The 27,243-nt window shown below is 33.8% G+C and overlaps 1 protein-coding gene across 1 annotated transcript in view; it reads right to left on the bottom strand.

Annotated features, from left to right (window-relative positions):
- LOC120414327 (nephrin) overlaps positions 1–27,243 on the bottom strand; it is a 258,628-nt gene that overhangs the window by 40,177 nt on the left and 191,208 nt on the right. Inside the window, exon 7 of the mRNA XM_039575467.2 lies at positions 12,344–12,416. Within this exon, the coding sequence (XP_039431401.1) occupies positions 12,344–12,416 (73 nt within the window). The remainder of the gene's footprint in view (positions 1–12,343; positions 12,417–27,243) is intronic.

Genomic DNA, 27,243 nt, shown 5'->3' with positions numbered 1-27,243 from the left:
TGAAAATTGTAGTATTTAAAAAAAAATACGGTATTTAGTGAAAGTTTGAGTATTTCATCAAACAACACTCTGAAACAGTGAAATTGGATATTTTGCAAACTAATAAGGTCGTTGCAAATATTTTTCAAAGTTTATGTCGCCCTCCCTTCAAAATTGTTCCAGAAAATCAGGGGGCAAAAACAATATTTTTTCAAAAAACTTCAAAATTTCAATGATAATAAAAGTCAAATCAACTGAAAACAATCTAAAACACATTTTTATGCATTTATAATTACATTTAGCATGTTTGGGCTGGATAAAAAATATTTTGAATTTTTATGAAATTCCAATGAACAGCACCGCAAAAACTTTATTTTTAGCAAAAAACTAAAATTTTCGTCAATACTAAGGTATTTTGGAAACTAATAATTGCAGTCTTTGACCAATGTTATTGATGCAGAAGGTTCGAAAACGTATTATCTTTCAGAAATACAAAAAAAAATAGAACTTTGTTCTAGAAAACTGGATTAAATCTAGCTTTAGTGGTATTACATGAAATCAGCGATGGAATAATCATCATCAAAATAAAATCATTAGACGTTCATCAAGAGCAAAAAAAAAAGAAAATCGGTAAAAGGAATCTAAAAATATCATCATCTTGATTATTCAGCGGAACATCTTTTTCACTACTACACTTGCAAGTGTAACGTCACACGTCGAAAAATGACCTCTCACCTTTTGTAGATGGGCAATGTGTGTAAACAAAGTGAAATAAATATTTTTAAGTGGCACTGACAAAGAAATTCACAAAAAATCATCAGCAGATTGATTTTCTTGAAGAATTTCGGGAGCGATTTTCTTTTGCGTGATTTGCCTCCTTTTTCTTTCGCGGGTGAAGAAAGTTCGCAAGCGAAAATGATTTTGTTGCGATTATTCCATCCTTGCATGAAATTTATCTAATCTAATCTAATCTAATCGAACACAAGTGCAGCCAGTCCGAAGAAAGCATCCGGGAAGAACTTATGGTTAGATTACGCCTCAAGTTCTTTCTTGTCATTATTAATGATTGCAGTACTTTCGAGAACCCCCGAAATGTATTACACTCACTAAAGCGGCCCGGCCTACTGCGTTGCATTAACCGCAAGAGACAGATTCTATGAACGGAACCCACATTTCATGGAACCATCAGGGGAAGAAGAAGAAGTGGGGACATACCGTACCAACCACTTCGAGTTATTTATAGAATATGGTGTGTAGTGTGTGTAGGGGAATCGTTGGGAAAGGGATTGTTGTATTATATAGTAAATGACCTTGTGACATTATTTCACCACTCAAGGGGTGTCAACCCCAAGGTGGCCGAGTGACTAGAGCATCTGACTACCAATCCAAAGGTGTGAGTTCGAATCCCACCTGATTCCATGCGTTTTTTGTTCATATTCAAAGTTCAATTATAGTCGAATAATTTCAAGGATACCGGTCGGGAATCGAACCCGGAACCTTCCGCTTATGAGGCGGGAGCCGTAGCCATTTAGCCACGGGCCGGTCTCCCCATCCTTGCATGAAATTTATACTTTTTAACTCTTTCTGGAGTTCTATTTTTGGAATTTTAATCAAGGGACCATCCATAAACCACGTGCACACTTTAGAGGGGGGGAGGGGGGGAATGCTGTTCGGCGATTGTCCACGCTCCATACAAAAATATATTTTTTTATATGGACAATTGTCCACGAAGGAGGGGGGGGGGGGGGTGTTGAGATTTCCAAAAAAGGGTCCACGTGGTTTTTAGATTGTCCTTAAGTTCCAAAAACTGATTTTTGGAAAAAAAATGATGTTTGTGAATTTTGCAAAAAGCAATCTATTGTTTTAACAAAAGTTACTTTTTGATGTTGAATTAAATTTGCAATCGAAAAGTACTAGAGTGAAACTTTGATAAAGGGCACCATTTGTCCATCCTCCTACAATAGATGAGAAAATTAACTATTTTGTGTTTATCCATGCGGTCTTTTTTAAAAAAATATAAATTGGCCTAAATAAAAACGTCCGTCAAAAACATCTATACCTCAAAACCGTACACTTTGGTCCGAGAAAACATATAAAAAAATGTTTTTGTGTCAAAATTGTAATAAAATACTCAGGATTTTTCTAACACGGGTCCCCCACAGACCGTTATTATGAAGAAAAAATTTCCACCCAAACCAATGATTGGACATGGTTTCTGGGACCATTCTGCACCTCTGGGCCAAGTTTCAAAATATTTGCCGGCAGAAATTTCGAATACGGTCAGTTTTAGTAATTTTAGTTGAAATTAAGGGGAAATCACATGTAAAATGCATAGGAAAACTTCAAAGTTTCAATGCCTAAACTCTGAAACGTTACTGATCATGGTTTTAAATTGTACTTACATGTAGCAAAATGATATAAAACGATTTACGGAACTGACTTAGCCGGATTAAGCCGTAGTTAAGTGACTTAAGTACATTATTTACAAGTTTATATCTAAATATTTTTTAAATCTCCTACATTAGGCAATTTTAAGTCTAGGAAGACTAGATTGCATAAAAATAATTAAAATGGGGTGACTTTGAGCCAAGGGGTGACATTGTACCAAATTTTACGTTTGTTTAATAACTAAATAGCTTAACAACAAGCTCGATAAGCTTGAATTGTAAGGATTACTCGTTGCAAATATTGTTGTCCTCTCCCACAATTTTGAAAAATTCCATAAAAAGTTAAATAAGAACCTAGCCTGACAAGAGTTTTAAGACACAAACTACATTGAAAACTTAAATCGTCCTTGTAAATATTTACAAGTTCAATAACCTATACATATTAGACTATACTATTTTCACATTTTCTTAAGATATGTCGGGATTGTTAAAATAGTGGATGAGTGGTTGTGTTTTCACATGAGACAGGAGTAGGTTTTGTTTTAACTAAATATATTATCAGTAAAAGTACTTGCTGATCAATAATAAGTTTTGATGAATTTCATTGATGATCAAACTGTATCAACAATACATTAATCAATTATAAAATACAGTTTTTATGATGATTACCTGCAATTTTGCAAAATCATAATTAGTTTGAGATATTAATCCTGTGGGAAGTTGTGCCATTAAACTTTTGCTAATTATAATCATTATACAGGGCAACAAAAATGTTTGAGCTAAATTATAGCTGAAATACTCACTGCATTTCATTCGTATGGTTCAAATTTCTAAACGTTTTAAAACAAAAAAAACAATTTTATTATTAATGCAATGCTACAAACTTGCCACGTCACATAATTGTTTTTCTTTATTTGTATTCAGAACGAATCGATTCAGAACTGGAACATGTGCGCAGATTTTTTAAATCTGTCACTTATAGACGATTTAAAATCAATAGTCCTATTCAAACATATTAATTAGCGATCTGCGAAGCAATATCATCAAATTATTTTTGGGTTTGGGAACATAAATAGACCAAATTAAGCAGTCTACAAACAAATATTGACATAAACTTAATGCTTATCAAAACAATCTTTAGTACATTGTCACCCCTTGGCTCAAAGTCACCCCATTTTAATTATTTTTATGCAATCTAGTCTTCCTAGACTTAAAATTGCCTAATGTAGGAGATTAAAAAAATATTTAGATATAAACTTGTAAATAATGTACTGAAGTCACTTAACTACGGCTTAACCCGGCTAAGTCAGTTCCGTAAATCGTTTTATATCATTTTGCTACATGTAAGTACAATTTAAAACCATGATCAGTAACGTTTCAGAGTTTAGGCATTGAAACTTTGAAGTTTTCCTATGCATTTTACAAGTGATTTCCCCTTAATTTCAACTAAAAATACTAAAACTGACCGTATTCGAAATTTCTGCCGGCAAATATTTTGAAACTTGGCCCAGAGGTGCAGAATGGTCCCAGAAACCATGTCCAATCATTGGTTTGGGTGGAAATTTTTTCTTCATAATAACGGTCTGTGGGGGACCCGTGTCTAAGTTTCCATTTTCTACGAAAACTACGAATAATTGTATCAATTCGAACAAATTTAGCGATTCAGCGGGAAACAAATAATGGAAATACATAGTTGGGTTAAAGGACACGGAACTTTTATATTTTCTGCTTGTTAAAAAAAATCAGTGAATTTCTTAAGATTTTGATTGTGATGAAGAGTATATGTCATTAATATTTGATTGAACAGACGTAAAGTTCATCGCCGCTCAACGACCTCTTAAATACCTAGATATTAATCCATACGCTCTTCAACTACTTTGGCTCCACCTCACTGTGCACCAGGTTAGGATCAAAAACAGAAGTCTCCTCCAAGCTAATTCAAGTCACGCCTGCAGCATCGCCGCCGCCGCCGTGTTCAAGCAAAAGTTGGAACGTGCCACCATTATTTAGAACTTGCAGTACATCATATTCATCACCATCATCATCATCATCACCCTCATCATCATCATTGTGCGCAGCTTTTCAGTAAAAGCTCATCCACTTCTCGCGCCATCAACGCCGGCCAATTTGCAAAGGATGCACCACTCAGGAGTGTGAAGGTGTGTGCGGTCTCAATCAACCTCTGTCGTCGACTCTGCCAGAGCGTCATCGTGGCTCATCGGGTGTTAATTCGTCCAGGACGTGCTCCGGAAAGCTGATTCCGATAGGCCAGAGAGCCCCAGAGAGTTGCCGCTGCTGCTGCTGACAGAGGTGAAAACGATGGCTTTGAGCTCTGAAAGCTAAGTACGTCGTAATTCCAGGCTATCTTTAATCCCTTTGCCCCCCGTTGAACAATCGGACGGAGGACTGGGACTCACTTTATGATTGTGGCATGTGAGTGTGTGTGTGTGACTTTCAAAACGACGGAAACGGAAGACAATGTGTGTTCGGTAAAGTCAGGAAGTGTCAAGTCGCCATAAGTTATGGAAGCAACGGTGCGATTAGGGATGGTGTTTGTCGTCGCAGCCGCCGCGAGCAAGTCGTCTGATCTAGCATTTAACGGGCCTAATTCTGGAGGCTAAAGTTAAGTGGATTTGAACATGTGACGATGCGTGTGATGTTATTTTGACTGCTGCTGGCTGAATTAACACGTTTATTGCAAGTATTAAAGTGTACTCTAGATGGGATAACAACTTGTTGAATATGTGTGTTTCAAGAGTATTTTCTTCGCCTAGAATTCCAAATCCGCGTGATGAGTTCGCTTCAATTTGTAATTTTTTTGCTGCTACACATTTGGATTATTCATTTTTATTTATACGTTTGCTTTGTTATTGGAAAATTGCTATATTTTTCTAGGGAAATCAATTCTCTCATCGAGTTGGTATACAAATTACAAAGATGAAGCAGATTTATTAAAAAATGTCTCACTCAAACCTGAAAAAATGCATTTCTAAACTATTGAAATGTTTTTCGACAAGATTCTGATATTTTCGAAATATTTATAACATTAATCAAACTAAACAATTTTGCATGCTGTATGAAAAATCAATAGCTGTTCTGCAAGCTTTGTAAAGACTCACGACGGAATTAGCAATCTAGAAGCGAAATGTGGAACGCAAAATTATAATACAGCGATGACCTATACAAAAATGTGTCTATTGCTCAAATTTTAAAGTTATCGCAGTTTTAGTGAAAAATGGTATCTTTTCCCGTTTTCGTCATATTTCCGTTTCTGCGCGCGACCCAAACCCCAGTTTTTATTTTCAAAAAATCTCGGAATACCGAAGTTATAACTCATTTTTTTTATATGGGTAATTCTCTACCAACTCACACGAAATCGGGAAAAGTTGGCCCGACCCCTCTTCGATTTGCGTGAAACTTTGTCCTAAGGGGTAACTTTTGTCCCTGATCGCGAATCCGAGGTCCGTTTTTTGATATCTCGTTACGGAGGGGCGGTACGACCCCTTCCATTTTTGAACATTCGAAAAAAGAGGTGTTTTTCAATAATTTGCAGCCTGAAACGGTGATGAGATAGAAATTTGGTGTCAAAAGGACTTTTATGTAAAATTGTACGCCCGATTTGATGGCGTATTCAGAATTCCGAAAAAAGTATTTTTCATCGAAAAAAACACTCAAAAAAATTAAAAGCTCTACCATTTTTCGTTAATCGACTGTAAATTTTTTTGGAACATGTCATTTTAAGGGAAATTTAATGTACTTTTCGAATCTACATTGACCCAAAAGGGTCTTTTTCTCATTTAGAACAAAATTTTTCATTTTAAAATTTCGTGTTTTTTCTAACTTTGCAGGGTTATTTTTTAGAGTGTAACAATGTTGTACAAAGTTGTAGAGCAGACATTTACAAAAATTTTGATACATAGACATAAGGGGTTTGCTTATTAGGGTGGGTACGTTTTTCAAAAAGTTCTCGGATCAAGTTTTAGTATGGTTCCCCTTGTAGGGCATGCCCATAGGGACTTTCATGCTAAATATCAGCTCATTTGGTTGTAAACTGGCTGCGCGCATCAGGGTTAAAGTTTACATGGGAATTACTATGGGAAATTGGAACTTTTTGTTCAAACGCTCCTACACTGCCCCTGATCGCATAAATGTCCCATATGCATTTTCATAGATTTCGAGTTATTGATGCAGTTTGGTTCAAAATGGTGTGCTCTTTCGAAAGAGCCTATAACATCCAGTACTTTGTTCTAGAAATCAGGAGGAATTCCAGTTTTTTCGCGAAAACTTAACACGTAGCCTTATGTATGGGACAAACTTCAAATGCGTTTTTCTCAGCTTGCTGTTTTTGCATATGGGACATTTATGCGAACATGGGCAGTACAGGTCTGGGAAAATCACGCGCCAACTTCTGGTATGGTCAGGCCTATGGGGAATGGTCTGGAGAACACTTTTCCCGAAGAGAGCATATGGATTCGTTGTCCCTAGACCTGGCGCATCGGCAAACAATCCGATGTCTCCGGAATCAACGGTTTTCCCTCAAAAAGCATCAAATTTTCCTTAGCATGCTATGAAAGCTCGATGAACACCGCGACGCCATACGTCAGGCAGCTACCACGTGGGTGAGAAACGGCTGGAATATTCAATTGCAAACCTTCTTTTAACTAGAAAATGATCATTTAGAGTAATCCTGATATTATTTAGTCGAATTCAGAATCTTTGCATGGCAAATTTGTATTTTTTTTGCAAATATTTCAACCACGTGGTAGCTGCCTGACGTATGGCGTCGCGGTGTTCATCGAGCTTTCATAGCATGCTAAGGAAAATTTGATGCTTTTTGAGAGAAACCGTTGATTCCGGAGACATCGGATTGTTTGCCGATGCGCCAGGTCTAGGGACAACGAATCCATATGCTCTCTTCGGGAAAAGTGTTCTCCAGACCATTCCCCATAGGCCTGACCATACCAGAAGTTGGCGCGTGATTTTCCCAGACCTGTAGGAGCGTTTGAACAAAAAGTTCCAATTTCCCATAGTAATTCCCATGTAAACTTTAACCCTGATGCGCGCAGCCAGTTTACAACCAAATGAGCTGATATTTAGCATGAAAGTCCCTATGGGCATGCCCTACAAGGGGAACCATACTAAAACTTGATCCGAGAACTTTTTGAAAAACGTACCCACCCTATTGCTTATAAACATCACGAGTTATCGCGATTTTACGAAAAAAAAATTTGAAAATTTTGGTCGTCATTGTACATGGCCGTTCATGGTCACCCGCGACAGACACGGACGACGAAACAAAGAGAAACGCAAAAAGTATTTTTTTCAAAACTTTTTTTCTTAAAATCGCGATAACTCGTGATGTTTATAAGCAAACCCCTTATGTCTATATATATTTTTTTTTTAATTGTCTGCTCTACAACTTTGTAGAACATTGTTACACTCTAAAAAATAACCCTGCAAAGTTAGAAAAACACGAAATTTTAAAATGAAAATTTTTGTTCTAAATGAAAAAATTACCCTTCTGGGTCAATGTAGATTCAAAAAGCACAAAAGTTGCGTTTATTTGTTCTGGGTCAATGTAGATTCAAAAAGCACATTAAATTTCCCATAAAAAAAATGTTCCAAATTTTTTTACAGTCGAGTAACGGAAAATGGCAGAGTTTTTAAAACTTTTTTCGATGAAAAATACGTTTTTTCGGAATTCTGAGTACGCCATCAAATCGGGCGTACAATTTTACATAAAAGACCCTTTGACACCAAATTTCTATCTCATCACCGTTTCAGGCTGCAAATTATTGAAAAACACCTCTTTTTTCGCATGTTCAAAAATGGAAGGGGTCGTACCGCCCCTCCGTCACGAGATATCAAAAAACGGACCTCAGATTCGTGATCAGGGACAAAAGTTACGCCTTAGGACAAAGTTTCACGCAAATCGAAGAGGGGTCGGGGCAACTTTTCCCGATTTCGTGTGAGTTGGTAGAGAATTACCCCTATACATCTCATTAATTAAAAACATCACAATTCTGAAGTGTGATATTTTATCCACAAGTTAACGCTCCTAAAACAATGTGGTTCACCCCCACATCTCATCGAGAAACCACTTGAGACAGACACTTTCAGAACCCACAGCGTAACATTATGCCATCTTATTTCTATAACTCCCATCGCTAACCCTTCTACAGAATCCGCATGGGCAGGGTTGCCTGACTTGACTTGGTGTCAAGTCAAATTTCATCAAAAATATTACTGAAACTCGACCAAAAAATCTAACATTTCCAGGTTTATCCAACAACTTGGCAACACTGCTTCAGAGCGTGAAACTGAAGAACCGCAAACATAGAACCTCGCTGAATTGAGGGATGAATCCCAAATCCTCCCGCATGAAGAGCAGCAATGGAGCTATGATTACGGGTGCCGCTCTACCAAGAGAGTATTGTTATTACCACAGTAACATTACCTTTTTTTCTGCGCCGCAAACCTCACCCCTCCGACCTACCCGGCGTCCTGGTTCTTGTTTTCATCCTCGTCATCGTCGTTGTAAGGAATAAAAATAAACAACCCGCAGCCAAGAAACAAGTCAAGGCACGGCATGGGCGGCGATGCAACCGCGCTTGAGCGCGACTCTCTCTCGTACATACATCTCATCGTTCTGCACTGTTGAGATTCGGGATGAGAGTTTGGGGGCTCGCTCGTTATGATGGGAGGTCCTTGTGGTGGCATGTTTTTCAATAGGGTGAGACTTATTTAACAACTCGACATTTTTGAAGTTGATGTCAGTAAACGCTTGCGTTTCGTCAAGGTATGATGGATTTGGGCTCCCTGAACATGCCCCAATCGACAGAATAGAAATTTAGTGAACTTGTTGCCAATAAATAAAATTATAAAATGGTCGAGTTGTATTTTTAATCATTCTTTGATTTCAAAACCTTAATTTAGCCTTCTGTGAAATGGCTAATTCAGAAGTACTGTGATCACCCTAATCAGCGTCCTCTCTCAACAAACCAAGACCGCCAAGAAAGAGGAAGAACAAGTAGGGGGGGTTGGCCCTTAATTGAAATTGGTGTACATAAGCACCATCATCAGTGCTGCCAACCTTCGACAGTTAACATTTGCAAGGATGCGTTCACACGATACGTTTATTTACAGCTTGAGCTTGGGTGAGACGTTTCTCTCAAGGGGGGGTGTTGAGGTTGGAGGTTGTAGCAAAGCCGCGCCACGCGTTTCGGTTTATGGTCTGATGGTGGAATTTATGATGGCTATGAAGCACAACGCTGTCAGTGGCGCGATGAGTGTGAAAATTTCCACCGATGATACCACCACTGATGATGACGACGATACTCAACGATAATCATAGGATGTTTGCGTGTGGCAATGGTGGTGTGGCCACGTGTGAGTGTTGGGTGAATTTTATTATCCAACGCCGACCGATGAGTGGTTGCATTCTAACCAGTGCAGACCAGGATGAGCCCCCGTGTGCAGTTCATTCGATCTTCGGTTTCGCTCATAAATGGCTAATGAAAATGTATCAGCTGCCGCGGGGATTAATGCTGCCTTCCCTAAGTGTAGGGGAGAATGGGGAATCTTTGGCTTGAATATCAGCAGTATAAGATTCCTTAGACAAAGTTTAGTTTTTGAGCCAAAAAAATCCAGATTTTTATAGAAAATAAGTCATTCCGAAGGGGTTACATATATGAAGAAAATCACAAAATTTCATGTTGCAGAAAATTTATTGAATACACTAGCAAGTTGATTTTCCATCACTCCTGAAAGTTTCATGAAAATATTACATGATGAAACTGAGTGAGAGACGATTAAAGCTAAACATTTTGCCGTGCGCAAAGCGGACTGTCAAACTTTCTAAGCGTTTTTCTCGAAACACCGAGTTGATTTACGGGTGCCACGATATCTCGAGATGGGATGAACGAAATTGGCTGAAATTCGGGTTGAAGACTCTCAAGACATATCCCGTGTGCATGACGAAGCCCGATTTCGAAATTCTACTTTTTTAAAAATTACAAAAATCAAAAACTGACGATTCTTTATATAAAAAACACAAAAATATTTTTATACTTTTTTCAAATAAGTTTTTTGAAAATCGGCCTTCATCATGCACACAGGACCGGTTTAACAAGTCTTCACCAAAATTTTGAGCCGATTTGGTCAAGGCAGTGTTAAGATATCGTGGCACCCGTTTTTTGAAACTGCTATCTTCAAATAGCTATATTTCGACAATGATACAACCAAATGTCTTCAAATTTGCTTTGATAACAGATGAAAATATATATATTTTAATGCCGTTAAAACAGATTTTAAATAAAATTAAGCGTGTGGGAAATAACTTTTGATGACGAATCCAAAGATGGGTCGCATTGATTTTTGATTTTTGATTTTTGATTTTTGATTTTTGATTTTTGATTTTTGATTTTTGATTTTTGAATTTTGAATTCGGATTTTAGATTTTAGATTTTTGATTTTTGATTTTTGATTTTTGATTTTTGATTTTTGATTTTTGATTTTTGATTTTTGATTTTTGATTTTTGATTTTTGAATTTTGATTTTAGATTTTTTATTTTTGATTTTTTATTTTTTATTATAATCTAGAAAAAACCGAGATAACAAAAAAAACCTTCAAGGTTCTTTTGATGATCCGTTTGGATAAAAATATGATTAATATGTTACTCAAAACGTGCAAGCTTTAAGAATGTGTCCCTAATACAACTAAAAAACTGTTTTTGATTTGAAGTTTTCCAAACAACTTATTCTGTATCTTGGGATCAGATTTTAAAAATAACACAGCAAAAAAAAGTTGAATTTTGGGAGGTTTAAAATTTGGTAAGTTGAATATTCCCTCTTTTTTGAGTAATATTACATAAAAAATGTGTAAAAATGTGAACCTGATGAATATTCATCAATTCCTGATGTAATCATACACATTTTTTACACAAAATCTGTCACCATTTCCTGATGAATATTACCATAATTTTTTTTCTGTGTAATAAGAAAAGATTGCTGCATTCTTGAAGTTCTAATTTATTTTTAAATAAATTTATTGAGATTGCAATTTTTTAAACTTTGGATTAACAAATTTCTTTTCTGTAGTTTCTGATTAAGGTACCAAATTTCAGGGATGAATATATAAAAAAAAGTTTTCCAGCGATTGTATAACTTTTTTGGTTAACATGCTGTTTTGTTATGATATGACAAAAGCCTTTTGTTTGGGATTTTTTTTTCGACTCGTTTAATTGGCAATCAAATTATGACATTTTCAACAAAATTTAAAAAAAATTGGAAGATGGGATGAAAGCTTATTTTTAATGATTCAATTTGTATTTTTTTTATGATGAAAAATCAAAATATATTTCTAAATTTTATATAAAATTAATGATATTCAAAAATCCAAGTACAAATATCCTCAAAAACTCCCTACATTTTTATTTGCGTTCCGATGGTCCATTCGACAAAAAGTGGTCCGAGCACCACCACTCAAATTGAAATCAAATTCAGTGATTTTAACGATAACATGTGCTGGTTTACAGCGTCAGCCAACATCTGCGGTGTGGAACGATGGTTTCGCTGGGGACTGGACTGGATGCGATACTCGATCTGTCCTGGCTGTAAAATCGCGGATATTGCTGTAATATTGAGTTTAACGACACGACAGTAATCGACCCATTTTGGGGTTTTCGGGAATGATACGGGCAGGGAAAGGGGGTTATGTCTGGTTTTTCGGGAACATAACTCAAGATTTATTCCGGGAAGCTTGTCACAACTGAATTCAATGAAATTTGACTATTTTGCTATCGTGTATCGAAAACAAATTATTATTTTTTTCGCTGAACCGAATCAGTCTAAATTTGATAACATTTTTTTCACATGAATTGATATCGAGTTAGGAATTTTTGGATTTGTTTATGTTATGGGAAACAGTAATGTAAATTAAGAATGACAGCAAGGAATTACTTTTTTAAAATACTCACACTTCATGTCCAACTTGACGGTGCTGGAGAGTGGTGGCACCACGTGTCCGTTGCTTGCTTGGCACGTATAAATCTGCAACGAAAAAAGAAGCACACAAAACTTACTACTTGGAATCATATCGATGGCTCCATTGGGGGATACACAAAGTTGTTCAAGAATAAACGATTTCTTGTGCTTAAAGTTAATTTCTACCGTCACGCATTGCCTTGATAAATCCAGAGTCGAGGGTGGGGGTTCTGCCCTTGAAAGTTGGTCTTTTCTTTGTTTTTTCCCCTCAAATCGAACAAGTTGAGAACCATTGAGATATTCTTACACACAGAACTCGCTTAGCTCAGCAGGAATAACTTTTCAATCAAAGCATTGGTAAACAATTCATAACCCCTTTTCCCACTCAGTCTCTCTCTCTCTCTCTTGTTTGGATTACATCGCAGCTCATTTCATCGGTGGGAAAACGACGCCATTACGTGGCTTGAAACGACGTTTCGGTTGTTTTTACCGACCCCCTCCCACCGACCCTTAAATTAGTAGCCCCATTCGATTCGGTGTTGGTTCGGTTGGTTCGGAAATGAAACTCCCGGGCCATCAATAGTAAATTATGTCATAAAAACTTTTTTTCCGGGCATTACCCGCGGATTTCGGATTCGTGGTTGCTCCACTGGTGGGGGGGGAATGATTTCTGGGCCATGGTTAGGAAGGGTGGTGGAGGAGAACTTTTCTTTCGAAAACAGTAATTACCCTCGGCAGGGGGACTGTGTTTGCGGTTTCGGGGTTGAAAACGAGAACGGGGCAGTTATGGAGCTGGGTTTGATAAAAAGGCTGTAATTAACAGGAACATTATTGGGATGGGGGGAAAAAACACGGCCACCAACTGCACGATCGCGGATTTTTTTCTGGGAGCGGGAACATGGTAAGAAATTTATGTGTGGAGTGGGATTTTGGGGAAACCAAACGGAAATTATCGACTCAGAAGGTCAGAGATTACTGCTGGGTTTTAAGTTAAAGTTTGAACTCAGTTTTAACTTTTAGAAACTATTTTTAGATTAGTTTATTCAAATCGTGGAATATTTGGAAATTAAATTGAAATGGTCAAATGAATCGTTAATCATTTTAGAAATTTTCTATGACAAGTTTTTTCACGGATTCAACCTATTTTTTGAAAACACTCTTTTTTTGCTGTTTTTATAAATTGTTAATATGTTGCTGAATTGTTCAATACTTTGACATAAATCTTTTTTACGTTGAAAATTCCGGAAATCGATTGGTTACAGTGAAAACCCGCAAAATGTACCTGAAACTCGTTTCGATGAAGAAGAGAAGTGAGAAGAAAAAGTTATGTCAAAGTATATTAAATATATTAAAAACTAGTAAAAACAACCAAAAGAACAGGGTAAACAGGCCTTAAACGGGCCTTACCCAAATTTACGCAGATTCTCACCATCACCAATCGATTCCTCAGAATTTTCACTTAAGAAGAGTCTTTATTGAAAGTTCTAATTTACCGGCATCAATTAAGTCCAATTTTGCCTCGAATTTTTTACACCGTGCAGTGTCCAAAACCATGGAATCTAAAGTTTGTAGAATATTTCAGACATCATATTAATGAATTTTTAGAAAATTATAAAAATCAGGAAATTTAGGAAATTTTAGAAATTTTGACAAATTAAGAAATATAGGAAATTAAGGAGCTGTAATAAATAAAGTAAAATCAGGAAATTTATAAAATTTAAAAAAAAATCTGAAATTTGTAAAATTTTGAAAATTTATGATATTTCTGAAATTTTGAAAATTTTTGAAGCTTAGGAAGTTTGGAAAATTTATGAAATTTGGGAAATCTGGGAAATTTAGGAAATTTAGGAAATTTAGGAAACTTAGGAAATTTTGGAAATTTAGGAAATTTAGGAAACTTAGAAAATTTAGGAAAACTAGGAAATTTAGGAAACTTTAGATTTTTTTTTAAATTTATGAAATTTCTGAAGCTTTTAAATTTTTTGGAATTTATGAAGTTTGGGAAATTAATGAAATTTGGGAAATTTGGGAAATTTAGGAAATTAAGGAAATGTAGGAAATTTAGGAAATTTAGGAAATTTAGGAAATTAAGGAAATTAAGGAAATTAAGGAAATTAAGGAAATTAAGGAAATTAAGGAAATTAAGGAAATTAAGGAAATTAAGGAAATTAAGGAAATTAAGGAAATTAAGGAAATTAAGGAAATTAATGAAATTTGGGAAATTTGGGAAATTTAGGAAATTAAGGAAATGTAGGAAATTTAGGAAATTTAGGAAATTAAGGAAATTAAGGAAATTAAGGAAATTAAGGAAATTAAGGAAATTAAGGAAATTAAGGAAATTAAGGAAATTAAGGAAATTAAGGAAATTAAGGAAATTAAGGAAATTAAGAAAATTTAGGAAATTTGGAAAATTTTGGAAATTCAGAAAATTTAGGAAATTTAGGAAATTTAGGAAATTTAGGAAATTTAGGAAATTTAGGAAATTTAGGAAATTTAGGAAATTTAGGAAATTTAGGAAATTTAGGAAATTTAGGAAATTTAGGAAATTTAGGAAATTTAGGAAATTTAGGAAATTTAGGAAATTTAGGAAATTTAGGAAATTTAGGAAATTTTGGAAATTTTGGAAATTTTGGAAATTTTGGAAATTTTGGAAATTTTGGAAATTTTGGAAATTTTGGAAATTTTGGAAATTTTGGAAATTTTGGAAATTTTGGAAATTTTGGAAATTTTGGAAATTTTGGAAATTTTGGAAATTTTGGAAATTTTGGAAATTTTGGAAATTTTGGAAATTTTAAAAATTTTGGAAATTTTGGAAATTTTGGAAATTTTGGAAATTTTGGAAATTTTGGAAATTTTGGAAATTTTGGAAATTTTGGAAATTTTGGAAATTTTGGAAATTTTGGAAATTTTGGAAATTTTGGAAATTTTGGAAATTTTGGAAATTTTGGAAATTTTGGAAATTTTGGAAATTTTGGAAATTTTGGAAATTTTGGAAATTTTGGAAATTTTGGAAATTTTGGAAATTTTGGAAATTTTGGAAATTTTGGAAATTTTGGAAATTTTGGAAATTTTGGAAATTTTGGAAATTTTGGAAATTTTGGAAATTTTGGAATTTTTGGAAATTTTGGAAATTTTGGATATTTTGGAAATTTTTTAAATTTTGGAAATTTTGGAAATTTTTGGAAATTTTGGAAATTTTGGAAATTTTGGAAATTTTGGAAATTTTGGAAATTTTGGAAATTTTGGAAATTTTGGAAATTTTGGAAATTTTGGAAATTTTGGAAATTTTGGAAATTTTGGAAATTTTGGAAATTTTGGAAATTTTGGAAATTTTGGAAATTTTGGAAATTTTGGAAATTTTTGAAATTTTAGAAATTTTAGAAACTTTGGAAATTTTGGAAGTTTTGGAAATTTTGGAAATTTTGGAAATTTTGGAAATTTTGGAAATTTTGGAAATTTTGGAAATTTTGGAAATTTTGGAAATTTTGGAAATTTTGGAAATTTTGGAAATTTTGGAAATTTTGGAAATTTTGGAAATTTTGGAAATTTTGGAAATTTTGAAAATTTTGGAAATTTTGGAAATTTTGGAAATTTTGGAAATTTTGGAAATTTTGGAAATTTTGGAAATTTTGGAAATTTTGGAAATTTTGGAAATTTTGGAAATTTTGGAAATTTGTAAAATTAAGGAAATTAGAAATAAAATAATAATTATAGGAGATTAAACTAGAAAATTAAGGAAATTAAATAAAATTGGGGAATTTAGGAAACTGAAATATTAGGAAATCAAGGAAATTATGTGACTTAATTTTTTTTTAAATTTTGGAAATTTTAAAAATTTTGGGAATTTTGAAAATTATGGAAATTTTGAAAATTATGGAAATTTTTATATTTTTTTATATTTAGCAAATGTTGAAAAAAAAGAAAATTTCAAACATTAAGAAAATTATTAAAATTTTGAAATTTCGAAATGCTTCCAAGAGTTTCACATTTAGAAAAGGGTCCACTAATGGATATTTTACCCTCCACCGACGTCGTTTCCCTTACAAAAACACATGCTCAAGTACGCATATTTACGACAAACAAGACCCACAACTTTAACCGGCTCAGGTCCACCAGCGTGGGCGACTTCCGTCCCTTAAAAAACATTAGGCTTTATTTTTTCATTGAATTTTTATGACCATGTAATTCGGGTTCTTTTTCGCCGTAAAAACGACAACAAAGCCAAAACAACGGTAAAACAGCGGCCAGATTTACCCTGACCCGACCATTTTTCCTCGCGGGGTAATGCAGGTTCCTTACAATCCCCACCCACTCAGTAGGTTCTTGTGGGGGTACTAAGCTATTGGGTTGTTTTACAGTACGGGGCTATGAAACCGTCATCAGGATGGTGCGTAAAAATAAATACCTCCTTCCACCTTCTTATCACCACCCAGCGTCCGGACTGAGCCGGCCCGTCAACGTTTTGTTTCCTCCAACTTTTCGGAACTCGAACGGGCAAAAACAAGTCCGCGGACCGGATCCCGGCCGGAAAGCGAGATTAATTTCGTTCATAAAGTTTCTGCTGTTCTGTTTGTCGGGCGGTCCGTTCCTGGAAGTTTGCCGAATCCCACGATTTCAAGGGGAGGGGGGACTCTCCAGCGGAACGGATGTACGGCAGAGAGAGAGAGAATGGTTGTTGTTGTTTTTCGGTTTTTCGGATGTTGTCCCGGCGGACAGTATTTATCAATCACATTTTGGTTAATCTAGGTAAGCTACAACGGTGTTCCCAAGTTTTTCGAATTTCTCGGAAAACGCTGACAAACTTTTCTCGTTAATTGAAAACAAGAAGCGCCTCGGAGATAAACGGGCTCTGGAAACTGCTGCAGATGTTTAAACATTTCATCGGAATCAGTCACGACACAGGCAGTATTTTTCTCAAGTTGATTTTTGAGAAATTTGTCTGTGTTGTTCTTGGGAAAGAATAACACATGATTACGTGTTTAACTTAGTTAAATTTTAACGACTCGTCTGTGTTATCAAAAGGTCACAACTTTGCTGCGCTAAAATTTAAGGTTTAATCGTTTTTCCATCGTTCACTTTAAATGAGAGGAAATTAAACTGCAATAAGCGAAATGTTGGAATGTGTTAAATTGCATGGTGAAAAATGTTCAACTCTTACATGTATTTTTGTATCAATTTATGTCAATAATTTGCATATTGTCAAACACAACATCAGTCAACATCGAGCAAAATTAGCTCCAAAAATCGTGAAAGTTCGTTCTTAAATTTCGAGGAAGAATAAAAAAAATAGTACCAAATTCCTAAATTCTAGGAATTTTGCCTCCTTTCCTTATTTAGTAATTGGGTTTTTTGGATTACTTAATAAGAAAAGGAGGCAAAATTCCTAGAATCAAGTAATTTGGTAGAGAAATTGCCATGCAAAGGTTTAAAACAGGAAAATTTATGTTTTCTAGTCTCACCCAAACAACCCACCATTTTCTAATGTCGATATCTCAGCAACTAATGGTCCGATTTACAATGTTAAAATATGAAACATCCGTGAAATTTTTCGATCTTTTCGAAAAAAATATTTTCAAATATTTTAAATCAAGACAAACATTTCAAAAGGGCTAAACATTCAATATTACGCCCTTTTGAAATGTTTGTCTTGGTTTAAAAATTTTAAAATATTTTTTTCGAAAAGATCGGAAAATTTCGCAAATGTTTCATATTTCAACATTGTAAATCGGACCATTAGTTGCTGAGATATCGACATTAGAAAATGGTGGGTTGTTTGGGTGAGACTAGAAAACATAAATTTTCCTGTTTTAAACCTTTGCATGGCAATATCTCAGCAACTTAAGGTCGTATCAACAAAGTTCAAAAAAGCAAAATATAGAGAATTTTCTCAGCTTTTCAAAAATATTTTTTTCGAAAGTGGGCAAACATGTGCACTAATTTTAAAAATTGAAAAACTGCGACTATTTTCAAAAAAGTCACCTAAAAATGGATTTAACTTGAAAACGGTGCACTTTATCAAAATTTCACTAAAGTACTTTTTGATTGCAAATTTGATTTTACATCGAAAAATAAATTTGGAAAAATTTTGCGACCAATATTTCGATTTTTTTTTAAAAATCATTATTTATAAAAACCACCAAATCGATCAAATCAGATTTTTGAATTTTCATACATCATTTTTGTATGGACAGCTGCCAAGTTTGTATGGAAAATTATATGGACAAAGTAATGATGCAAAATGGCTTTTTTGGGCATACCGAAGGCACCAAAAAAGTTTCAGCCGGATTAAAAAATACAGAAAAAATCGAATGACCGAAATCTGAGAGAACTGCTCTGATGGGGTCATATTTGAGCTCAACGACCTTAAATAAAAGAACGTAATATCGAATTGAATATCAATTGAAAAAAAGAACAGAAAAATAATAACTTCCTTAAAAATAATTAATAATTTTTCAACTGACGTTATTTCAGAAAAGATTGGTTCGTTTTTCAATGTTCAATATGAATAAAAAAAAAATGCATTTAAGTTAAAATAATTATTATTGTTTTAATCAAACCTTAAATTTAAGGGCTTGAGAGGGCTAAAACCACTACTTCCGGTCGTATTTAAATGTTTAGAATGATTTCAAATACTTGTAAATATTTTTTTTTGAAAAAGGCAAACATATCATCGAGGTTTTATCTTTTCACAATGAAGTTCAAACTTATCGTTTTCCAAGATATCGTCAATTTAGCACTGCGAGTAATTAGATGACACTAATAAAAAGTCATCAAACGGAAATTTTCTCACTAGGCCGTTGCAAATATTTTTCAAAGTTTATGTCGGCCCCGATTTAATCAAGGTGTTAAAAATATTTTTTCAAAAAACTTCAAAATTCGAATGGAAATAGAAGTCTAATAAACGAAAACAATTTGAAATGCATTTTCCTGCGTTTAAAATCATATTTAGTATGTCTGGGATCGATCAAAAATATATTGTTTTTTTTTGTGAAATTCCGTTGCACATTACTGCGAAAAGTTTATATTCAGCGAAAAAAATCGTCACTCCTTCGATATTTTCAAAACTTATTATTGCAAAACAACTGGGCTGGTGTAAAATGCAATTTTAAACACTTTTTTTTATTCAAATATTTATATCATGACGCGTAATTTAAAATTTGTATTTATTTTTGGCCCTCTTCCCCTCGACTTTGGCTAAAGTCGAAGGACATAAACTTTTTAGCGGCATTATTGGGAAAAAATAAAATAATTAAGGGTTCTTTTACCTCATTGAATATTTTTTAAACGCAAAAAAATTGGATATTTTTCGAAAACTTTATGCTTAATATGTGAAGTCATTTTCAATTGCAATTTTGACTTTACATTTAAAAATCAATTTTAAAACTTTTTATGGCTTTATGATCAACATTTTTTTTTCAAGCCGTGACTTCGATAAATACCAGGTTTTGCACCATTCTCAACTTTTGCGCAAAAGATGCTTTAATAGCTCTCAAAAATTATCTTAAAAATTTCAAAAATAAAATAAAAATAGAAGATAAATGTATTTTGCAAATTTATGTTAAAGTGATAAAAGTGACATAAAAGTTATTTGCTGTAGACATCAATTTGATTTGAAAGTCCTTTCTTAAGTTAAGTTAAATTGTATAGAGACTTGTCTTGATATAGGAAATACATGGACTGACTGTATCCATATCCATGATCTACACAGTTAAAATAAAAGTAAAAGTTTGGAAGGTTGAACATTGGAATAATTTAATATTACTTTTTTTTGTAGATTTGCCTTAAATAATGTGCAAAAAGTAAAATTTTGTATGTAAAGTTACACTTTTTTTACACAAAATCTGATCAGATGTAATATTACCTTATTTTTAAAAAAATCCAGATTCATGTCTGTATCCATAGTTTGTTCAAAAATTGTGTTTATACAAAAAGGCAACAGGTGTCTCAATGTGTCAAATAGTGATCTAACGACTTTGTAAATAAGATAATCATTAAATTTTTAATTCACTCTTTTCCTTAAAATTTTGACTAGGAATAAATTAAAAAGAAAATATCAAATTTTGTGACAAATGGTAAATCTGAAAGGTATGCAATTAGATATTGTAAATATACCTCTTTTTGATTCATGTTTGGTTTGATTAATGTGTGATTTTATGATTAATGTGAGTAATTTACTCATTTTTTCTGACATCAAAGTGACGATCAGACATTAAATGGTGTAAATTTCGCATTATATTGATTTTTTTTTCTCTTTACTTTATTTTTGATTATTTATTTTCAAATCAAATCAACTAATTTTTTATTTAAAAAACAATTTATAATTTCGTATTTTTAATAACCTAATAATTTTGGAATTCCTTTCAACAATGATTTACACTATATTTCATGATGTTTTAATTGTATATTCTTACAATGGATTTGGCACGAAAAGGTATTTTTTTTATTTTAACATGCTATGAACTGAAGCTGGTTTAAAGCAAAAACTGTCAAAAAATTTCAAAAGACTACATTACACCTTGACAATGTTTTTGAAAAAAAAAAAATTCCAGAACTGCAATGGAAACAATATTGAATGATTTTGATTTTTCTGTAAAATAAATCAATGTGCAAATTATTGCAAAAACTGTTATTTTATGACAGACAATTGGCAATGTTTTGCTCAAAAGCATCAAGAGTAAAAAGCTGATAAGGTGATGACACATAATTTATTATTTATGCAAATATTTTGACATTTTAAGGATTCAGCTGACAAAAACCCAAGCTCGTTAACCAAGCTCATTAGCAAAACAATCGCACAGCTAGGTGACACCCTAATCAATGTCCACATCGATTTGCACAAGCTTCGAGATAATCGTCCCTCCAGATTGTGGTCTAAAATCCACTTGTTTTTTGTCCCCGTCGTCGTCGCTTTAGTATTCAAGATTTCAACGGCTCCGCTTTAAATACCTGTCGCAGGAGGATTATGTAAATCTGCGCGCTAGAAAATCAAATTAGCTCCTCTTCTCGCCCCCTCCCACCAAACTCGAGCGAACCGCAAACAGCAAATAAAAAAAAAAGTTGGAGATGAAAACAGCTTGAGCTTGGGGGACGACGACGAGGGTTGAAAAGCGCCAATCACAGTGGACTCTCCCCGGGTGTCGATAAATTTTAAATTAGCTGTTAGCAGAGCAGAGCACGACGCGTTTCTTGCGATTAAATGCTAAATAGCAAAAGCGTCACCAACAGCAGCACCAGAGAAGCGTTTCATCAATGAAAAAGAGGGGGGGGGGGGGGGCTCGGTCGGCGGCGTCGCTGCGTCAAAGGGAAGCAAAAAATTAACATAAAATTTAATTTCCATCGTTAACCACCACAATTCCACGTTTTTTATTGCCTCCCCCCAACCACAACATCCCATTCAATCTCCTCTCCGTTTGCTTGCCAGGTGACGATGCCCCAAAGGCAATTGATCGATGACCATTAGCGTGAAACGAAGCGTGCTGTCGAGGTGGGGGTGCTGAGAATTGGGGGCGGCCAAAAGTACCACCCACCGAATGAATGAACTTAATTGTCATGGGGGAGGTGGGGAGAGGTTGCTCAGAACTGTAGTCAAAATCAATAAACCAGCTCGTGAATGTTCGATGGGGCGAGAGACGATAACAGAAAGTGCTGAGGAAAGGGGAGGGAGGTAGAGATGGCCGAATGTCCTTCAGAAGTTGGTAATAATAATCTGGCTGTCATGCTACCATTATCCTTGGTCAGCAGGTGCGTGACTCAGGGTGAACAATTGATCCGCCTTAAGTTGCAAGGTTCAAAAAGCTAAAAAAAAATTAAAGGAAATCTAGGCGTTCCGAAAATTTTAAGTCATTTTAAAAAAATGCTTGAACAAATTTTTCAGTTCACAAGAGTAACGAGTTTTAAGGAGACATGAAATCTTTTAACAATACAAATAGACGGGTTTTCACAGTATTTCACATGCATTCTGATAAAACGCTCAACTAAACCACAATTCTTTGAACAATTTTTTTTTATTCAATTCAATTTTTTTTTACCGAGATAACAACTTTACAACTTGTGTGAATAATTGGTACATAGAGATTTTTTGTTCCTTGCAACTATTTCCTTTTCAATAACCGTTCGGTAACAGAAGGTTCTTCAAATGCAATTAAACAAAAACTAGGGAAAATTTGCCCAAAAAACCTAGTGAGATCGAAATTCCCGGGCAGACGGTAATAACAAAATTAATAATATTTCAATAACAAATCCTGTTAAAATAACAAAAAGTGTTATTATTTTATCCTGAACTTCAACTTCAAGAAGAAAAAATAATAACAGTTTCTGATAAAATAACAAGATTTGGTATTGAAGTGATATTATATTGAAAATGTTTAATAACACTCTAATAAGAAGAAATGTTATACATTTCAAAAACTCTCCTGATAACAATATTTGTTATTCGTTTGGTATTCTGACTTAGAAATAAAATTACCATAAATCGCACAAATGGAAAAGTTACTAAGTGTCCATAACACAATCTGTTATTATTTTTTCTTTTGTTTAATATGTTTAGATCTTTGGGATAATTTTGACCAATTTCATCGGGGTCATTATTTTGGCCATGAAATGGGGTCCTTAAGCTAAAATTATTCTAAAAAGTTGAAATTTTGAAAGTTGATTTTTTTAATTATTTGATATACCCCCTAAGGGACTTTGCTAAAATTGGCTAGAACTATGGAATAATTTTGACCAATTTCGTCGGGGTCATTATTTTGGCCATGACATGGGGTCCTTAAGCTAAAATTATTCTAAAAAGTTGAAATTTTGAAAGTTGATTTGTTTAATTATTTGATATACCCCCTAAGGGACTTTGCTAAAATTGGCTAAAACTATGGGATAATTTTGACCAATGTTGTCGGGGTCATTATTTTGGCCATGAAATGGGGTCCTTAAGCTAAAATTATTCTAAAAAGTTGAAATTTTGAAAGTTGATTTTTTGAATTATTTGATAACCCCCTAAGGGACTTTGCTAAAATTGGCTAGAACTATGGAATAATTTTGACCATTTTCATCGGGGTCATTTATTTGACCATGAAATGGGGTCCTTAAGCTTAAATTAATCCGATAAATAAACTTATTAAAGTTGATTTTTTTTTAATTTTGTTTTATTCCCTAAGGGAATTGATTTATTCATTAGCTTTTTGAAATGTGAATAACAAAAACTGTTATTATTTTCACAGAGCCAGGAAGTCGGAGCTGACGTTGAAGTTCGAGCTGGAGTGAAACCTCGGAGACGGCATCGGATTCAGCTTATTTTCAGCAACTTTTACTTGGAGTCGGAATCTTTGAAGTCGGGTATTTTTGGAGTGCTGAAGTCGGCGTTGACTTCATATCCTGCATCCAGAGTCGGAGTTGTCTTCAAAGTTTGGATTCAAAGTCGCTTGAAGGTACCTGACTCTGCAGCCCTGACTAGTACAGAGGAGTTATGGCAACTGCAGGTTTATTTGCAAATTGCAAATAAACCAAAACAATAACTTTTTTTGTTATGGAGACATACCAGTTCAATAACATTTTTTGTTATTATGCTGCTCTACCTCTCCGCACAAAATAACAAATCTTGTTATTCCTTCATGATTCCTTCTGTGTTATTGGTTTGTTATTGCAATAACAACATAATAACAGTTTAAGTTATTCTTCGAACAAATCTTTGTTATTGATTTTTGTTATTTTAACAACTAATCCGATCATCCCAATAACATATTTCGATCTTCTCACAATATCAAAAACTGACCTTCCCAAGTTATTTCCGTCTGCTCGGGTTTGCGGTTTCTTAAAACTAATATCATAGACAAGTGGTGCATTGAACAAGTTTTTAAAATCCAATTAGCAATACGAAAGTACTTGAGTAATTTTTTGATAAAGTGCACCGTTTTCAAGATTTTTTATGCAAGTTTTTTGAAAAAAAGGATCAGTTTTCGTACTTTTAAAACCAGTGCCCATGATTGCCCACCTCTAAAAAAAAATCGAAAGGCTTAGCAAACATCTCCAAACTACCAATTATTTATACTACGTATGCTGTTGAAATCAATTTTACTCTGAATTACCTGAAATTGTGGCGTGTGACTTTCATTCATTATGCTATCCCTTTTGAGATGAATGGGTTGATCATTAATTTTATTTGAAGATCAGAAAATTTCACGAATTTTTCATTTTTTAAAGTTGACAATCGGATTTTTTAGTGATCAAAAAATGAGGGCTAATTGGACAACACTTAGAAAATCTAATTTTTAATTTTTTTAGCTTTGTTTGGCCATATCTCAGCAACCAAACAAAGTAAAATTAGGGCTTTGAAAAACTGCGACTTTTTCAAAAAAGCTACTCAAAGATGACTTAACCCTCTACTGCCAAAATTTTTTTTCCAAAATTTTTATTTTTCCTTTGTTCAGGAGAGGTCATTTTGAGCAACTTTTGTTCTACGAAAAACTTTACTTCTCTTGTTTTATGTTTTGCTTGTTTAATTTTTAGTATTTTAATTTACATTTATCTTGTTTAGTTCATGTTTGTTTTTGGTAGTATTTGGCCTATTCTATCACCTCCTATCAATTCTCAAAACTCGCGATTTTACGAAAAAAAGTTTTGAAAAAGTTGGTCGTCATCGATCATGGCCGTTCATGGTCACCCGCGACAGACACGGACGACGAAACAAAGAGAAACGCAAAAAGTAACTTTTTCAAAACTTTTTTTCGTAAAATCGCGATAACTCGTGATGTTTATAAGCAAACGCCCTATGTCTATATATCAAAATTTTTGTAATTGTCTGTTCTACAACTTTGTAGAACATTGTTACACTCTAAAAAATAACCCTGCAAAGTTAGAAAAAACACGAAATTTTAAAATGAAAAATTTTGTTCTGAATGAAAAAAATTGACCCTTCTGGGTCAATGTAGATTCGAAAAGTTCATTAAATTTCCCATAGAATGACATGTTTCAAAAAATTTTACAGTCAAGTAACGGAAAATGGGAGAATTTTTAAAACTTTTTTAGTGTTTTTTTCGATGAAAAATACGTTTTTTCGGAATTCTGAGTACGCCATCAAATCGGGCGTCTAATTTTACATAAAAGTCCCTTTGACACCAAATTTCTATCTCATCACCGTTTCAGGCTGCAAATTATTGAAAAACACCTCTTTTTTCGCATGTTCAAAAATGGAAGGGGTCGTACCGCCCCTCCGTCACGAGATATCAAAAAACGGACCTCGGATTCGTGATCAGGGACAAAAGTTTCACGCAAATCGAAGAGGGGTCGGGGCAACTTTTCCCGATTTCGTGTGAGTTGGTAGAGAATTACCCCAATACATTTTGCCTAACTAATTTTTTCATTTTTTTGCAGTCACTTTTTCAATTTTTTGCTTGTTTTTTACATTTTCTGGTATAAAATGGCACCATTATCATTTAAATTGTAAAAAAATGCGCAGAGGCATAGTCTGGGACACTAAAAAAATTACTGCATACTTCTTTTTACTTAAAATATAGGATATTTTAGTAAAAAACGCAGCCAAAGTTGACCCCTAAAAAATTAACATTTTTTAAAACATTGGCAAAGTCACATAAAACAAGTAAAACTTCCAACCCATAAATTTTCTAAAATTTTAAGAGTTCTTCTTTCCAATGCTTTTTAAACATCGAAAATTGGTTGAAAAATGGATCTTTGGCGATTTTTTAAATCGAAGCCCGTCTAAAGGCGGGGTTGGGTTGTAAAGGGTTAAACTTGCACATTTTATCAAAATTTAACTATACATTAAAAATTAAGTCTTAATTTTTTCAGAGCATTTTCGATTTTTCAAAGCCTCGATTATACGAAGTTTCGATTATCCGAAGTTCGATTATCCGAAGTTCTGTGAAATTCGAGTTTTGCGACCCTATTTTAGTTAAATTTGAATTTTAGTTAAAGTTAAATTAAATGGGCAATCATTCAATTAAAAAATTTTTTTTTTTTAAATTTAATCACCGCCATTTTGGCCAACATCTCCTATTCAAACATTCAGAATCAGTTTAGAGTAGTTTAGTGGTCATACTTAAGCTTAAACATCAAAAGTAAGACAACGATTTTTTTTTCTTGATTCGATTATCCAATGTTTCGATTATCCGAAGTGAAATTTTGCCAAGGCCTTCGAATAATCGAGTATGACATGTTTTTGAAAAAAATATAACTTGGCCAAAGATTTTTTCGTCCCTTTCTGAAATCTTCTGAAAAGATGGCATATTATGTCCCCTGTATAAATTAAAACAAATTAAAATCATGTTTTTTTTTGGAAATGAATTTTTAGTGACAAAAAGTGATTTTAAAAATCAGAAAAAAAACAAAAAATTCCGTGTAATTCATGTAAAATCCTTTTCAAAAATTTAGATGAAAATCTATAAATTAAAAAAAAATATATAAAATAAGTGTTATAAAATGACTTTCACACCTGTCCAGTTGATTTACAATCAATAGTTTTCAAAGTAACGAAATATTTTTTTTTCACGAAATAAAAAAACGTTTTTGCAGTACTGTACATCGGGTTTTCAGAAAAATCGATAATATTTTTGAACAAGCTCAATTATGCTAAAAATTATTGACAAAGCATGAAAATGCGTTTTTTATATTTGCATTGAAATTTTGAAGTTTTTTGAAAACATATTTTCTGCCCCTGATTTTTCGACCAATCTTGAAGGGGGCAGTAAGCGATATAAACTTTGAAAAATATTTGCAGCGGCTTAAATAAGATACTTGTATCGTTATCGACGAAATACGTTCATTTCATCGGTGATAATACTGATGATATTTTATGTTAAGTAAGGTCGCTGCAAATATTTTTTGAAGTTTATGTGTCCCCCCCCCCTTCAAAATTGGTCTGAAAAATCAGGGGGCAAACAATATA

This window comes from Culex pipiens, chromosome 3 (assembly GCF_016801865.2).
Source record: "Culex pipiens pallens isolate TS chromosome 3, TS_CPP_V2, whole genome shotgun sequence".
In the NCBI taxonomy this organism is placed as follows: Eukaryota; Metazoa; Arthropoda; class Insecta; order Diptera; family Culicidae; genus Culex; species Culex pipiens.
This window is presented reverse-complemented; position numbering and strand designations above follow the sequence as displayed.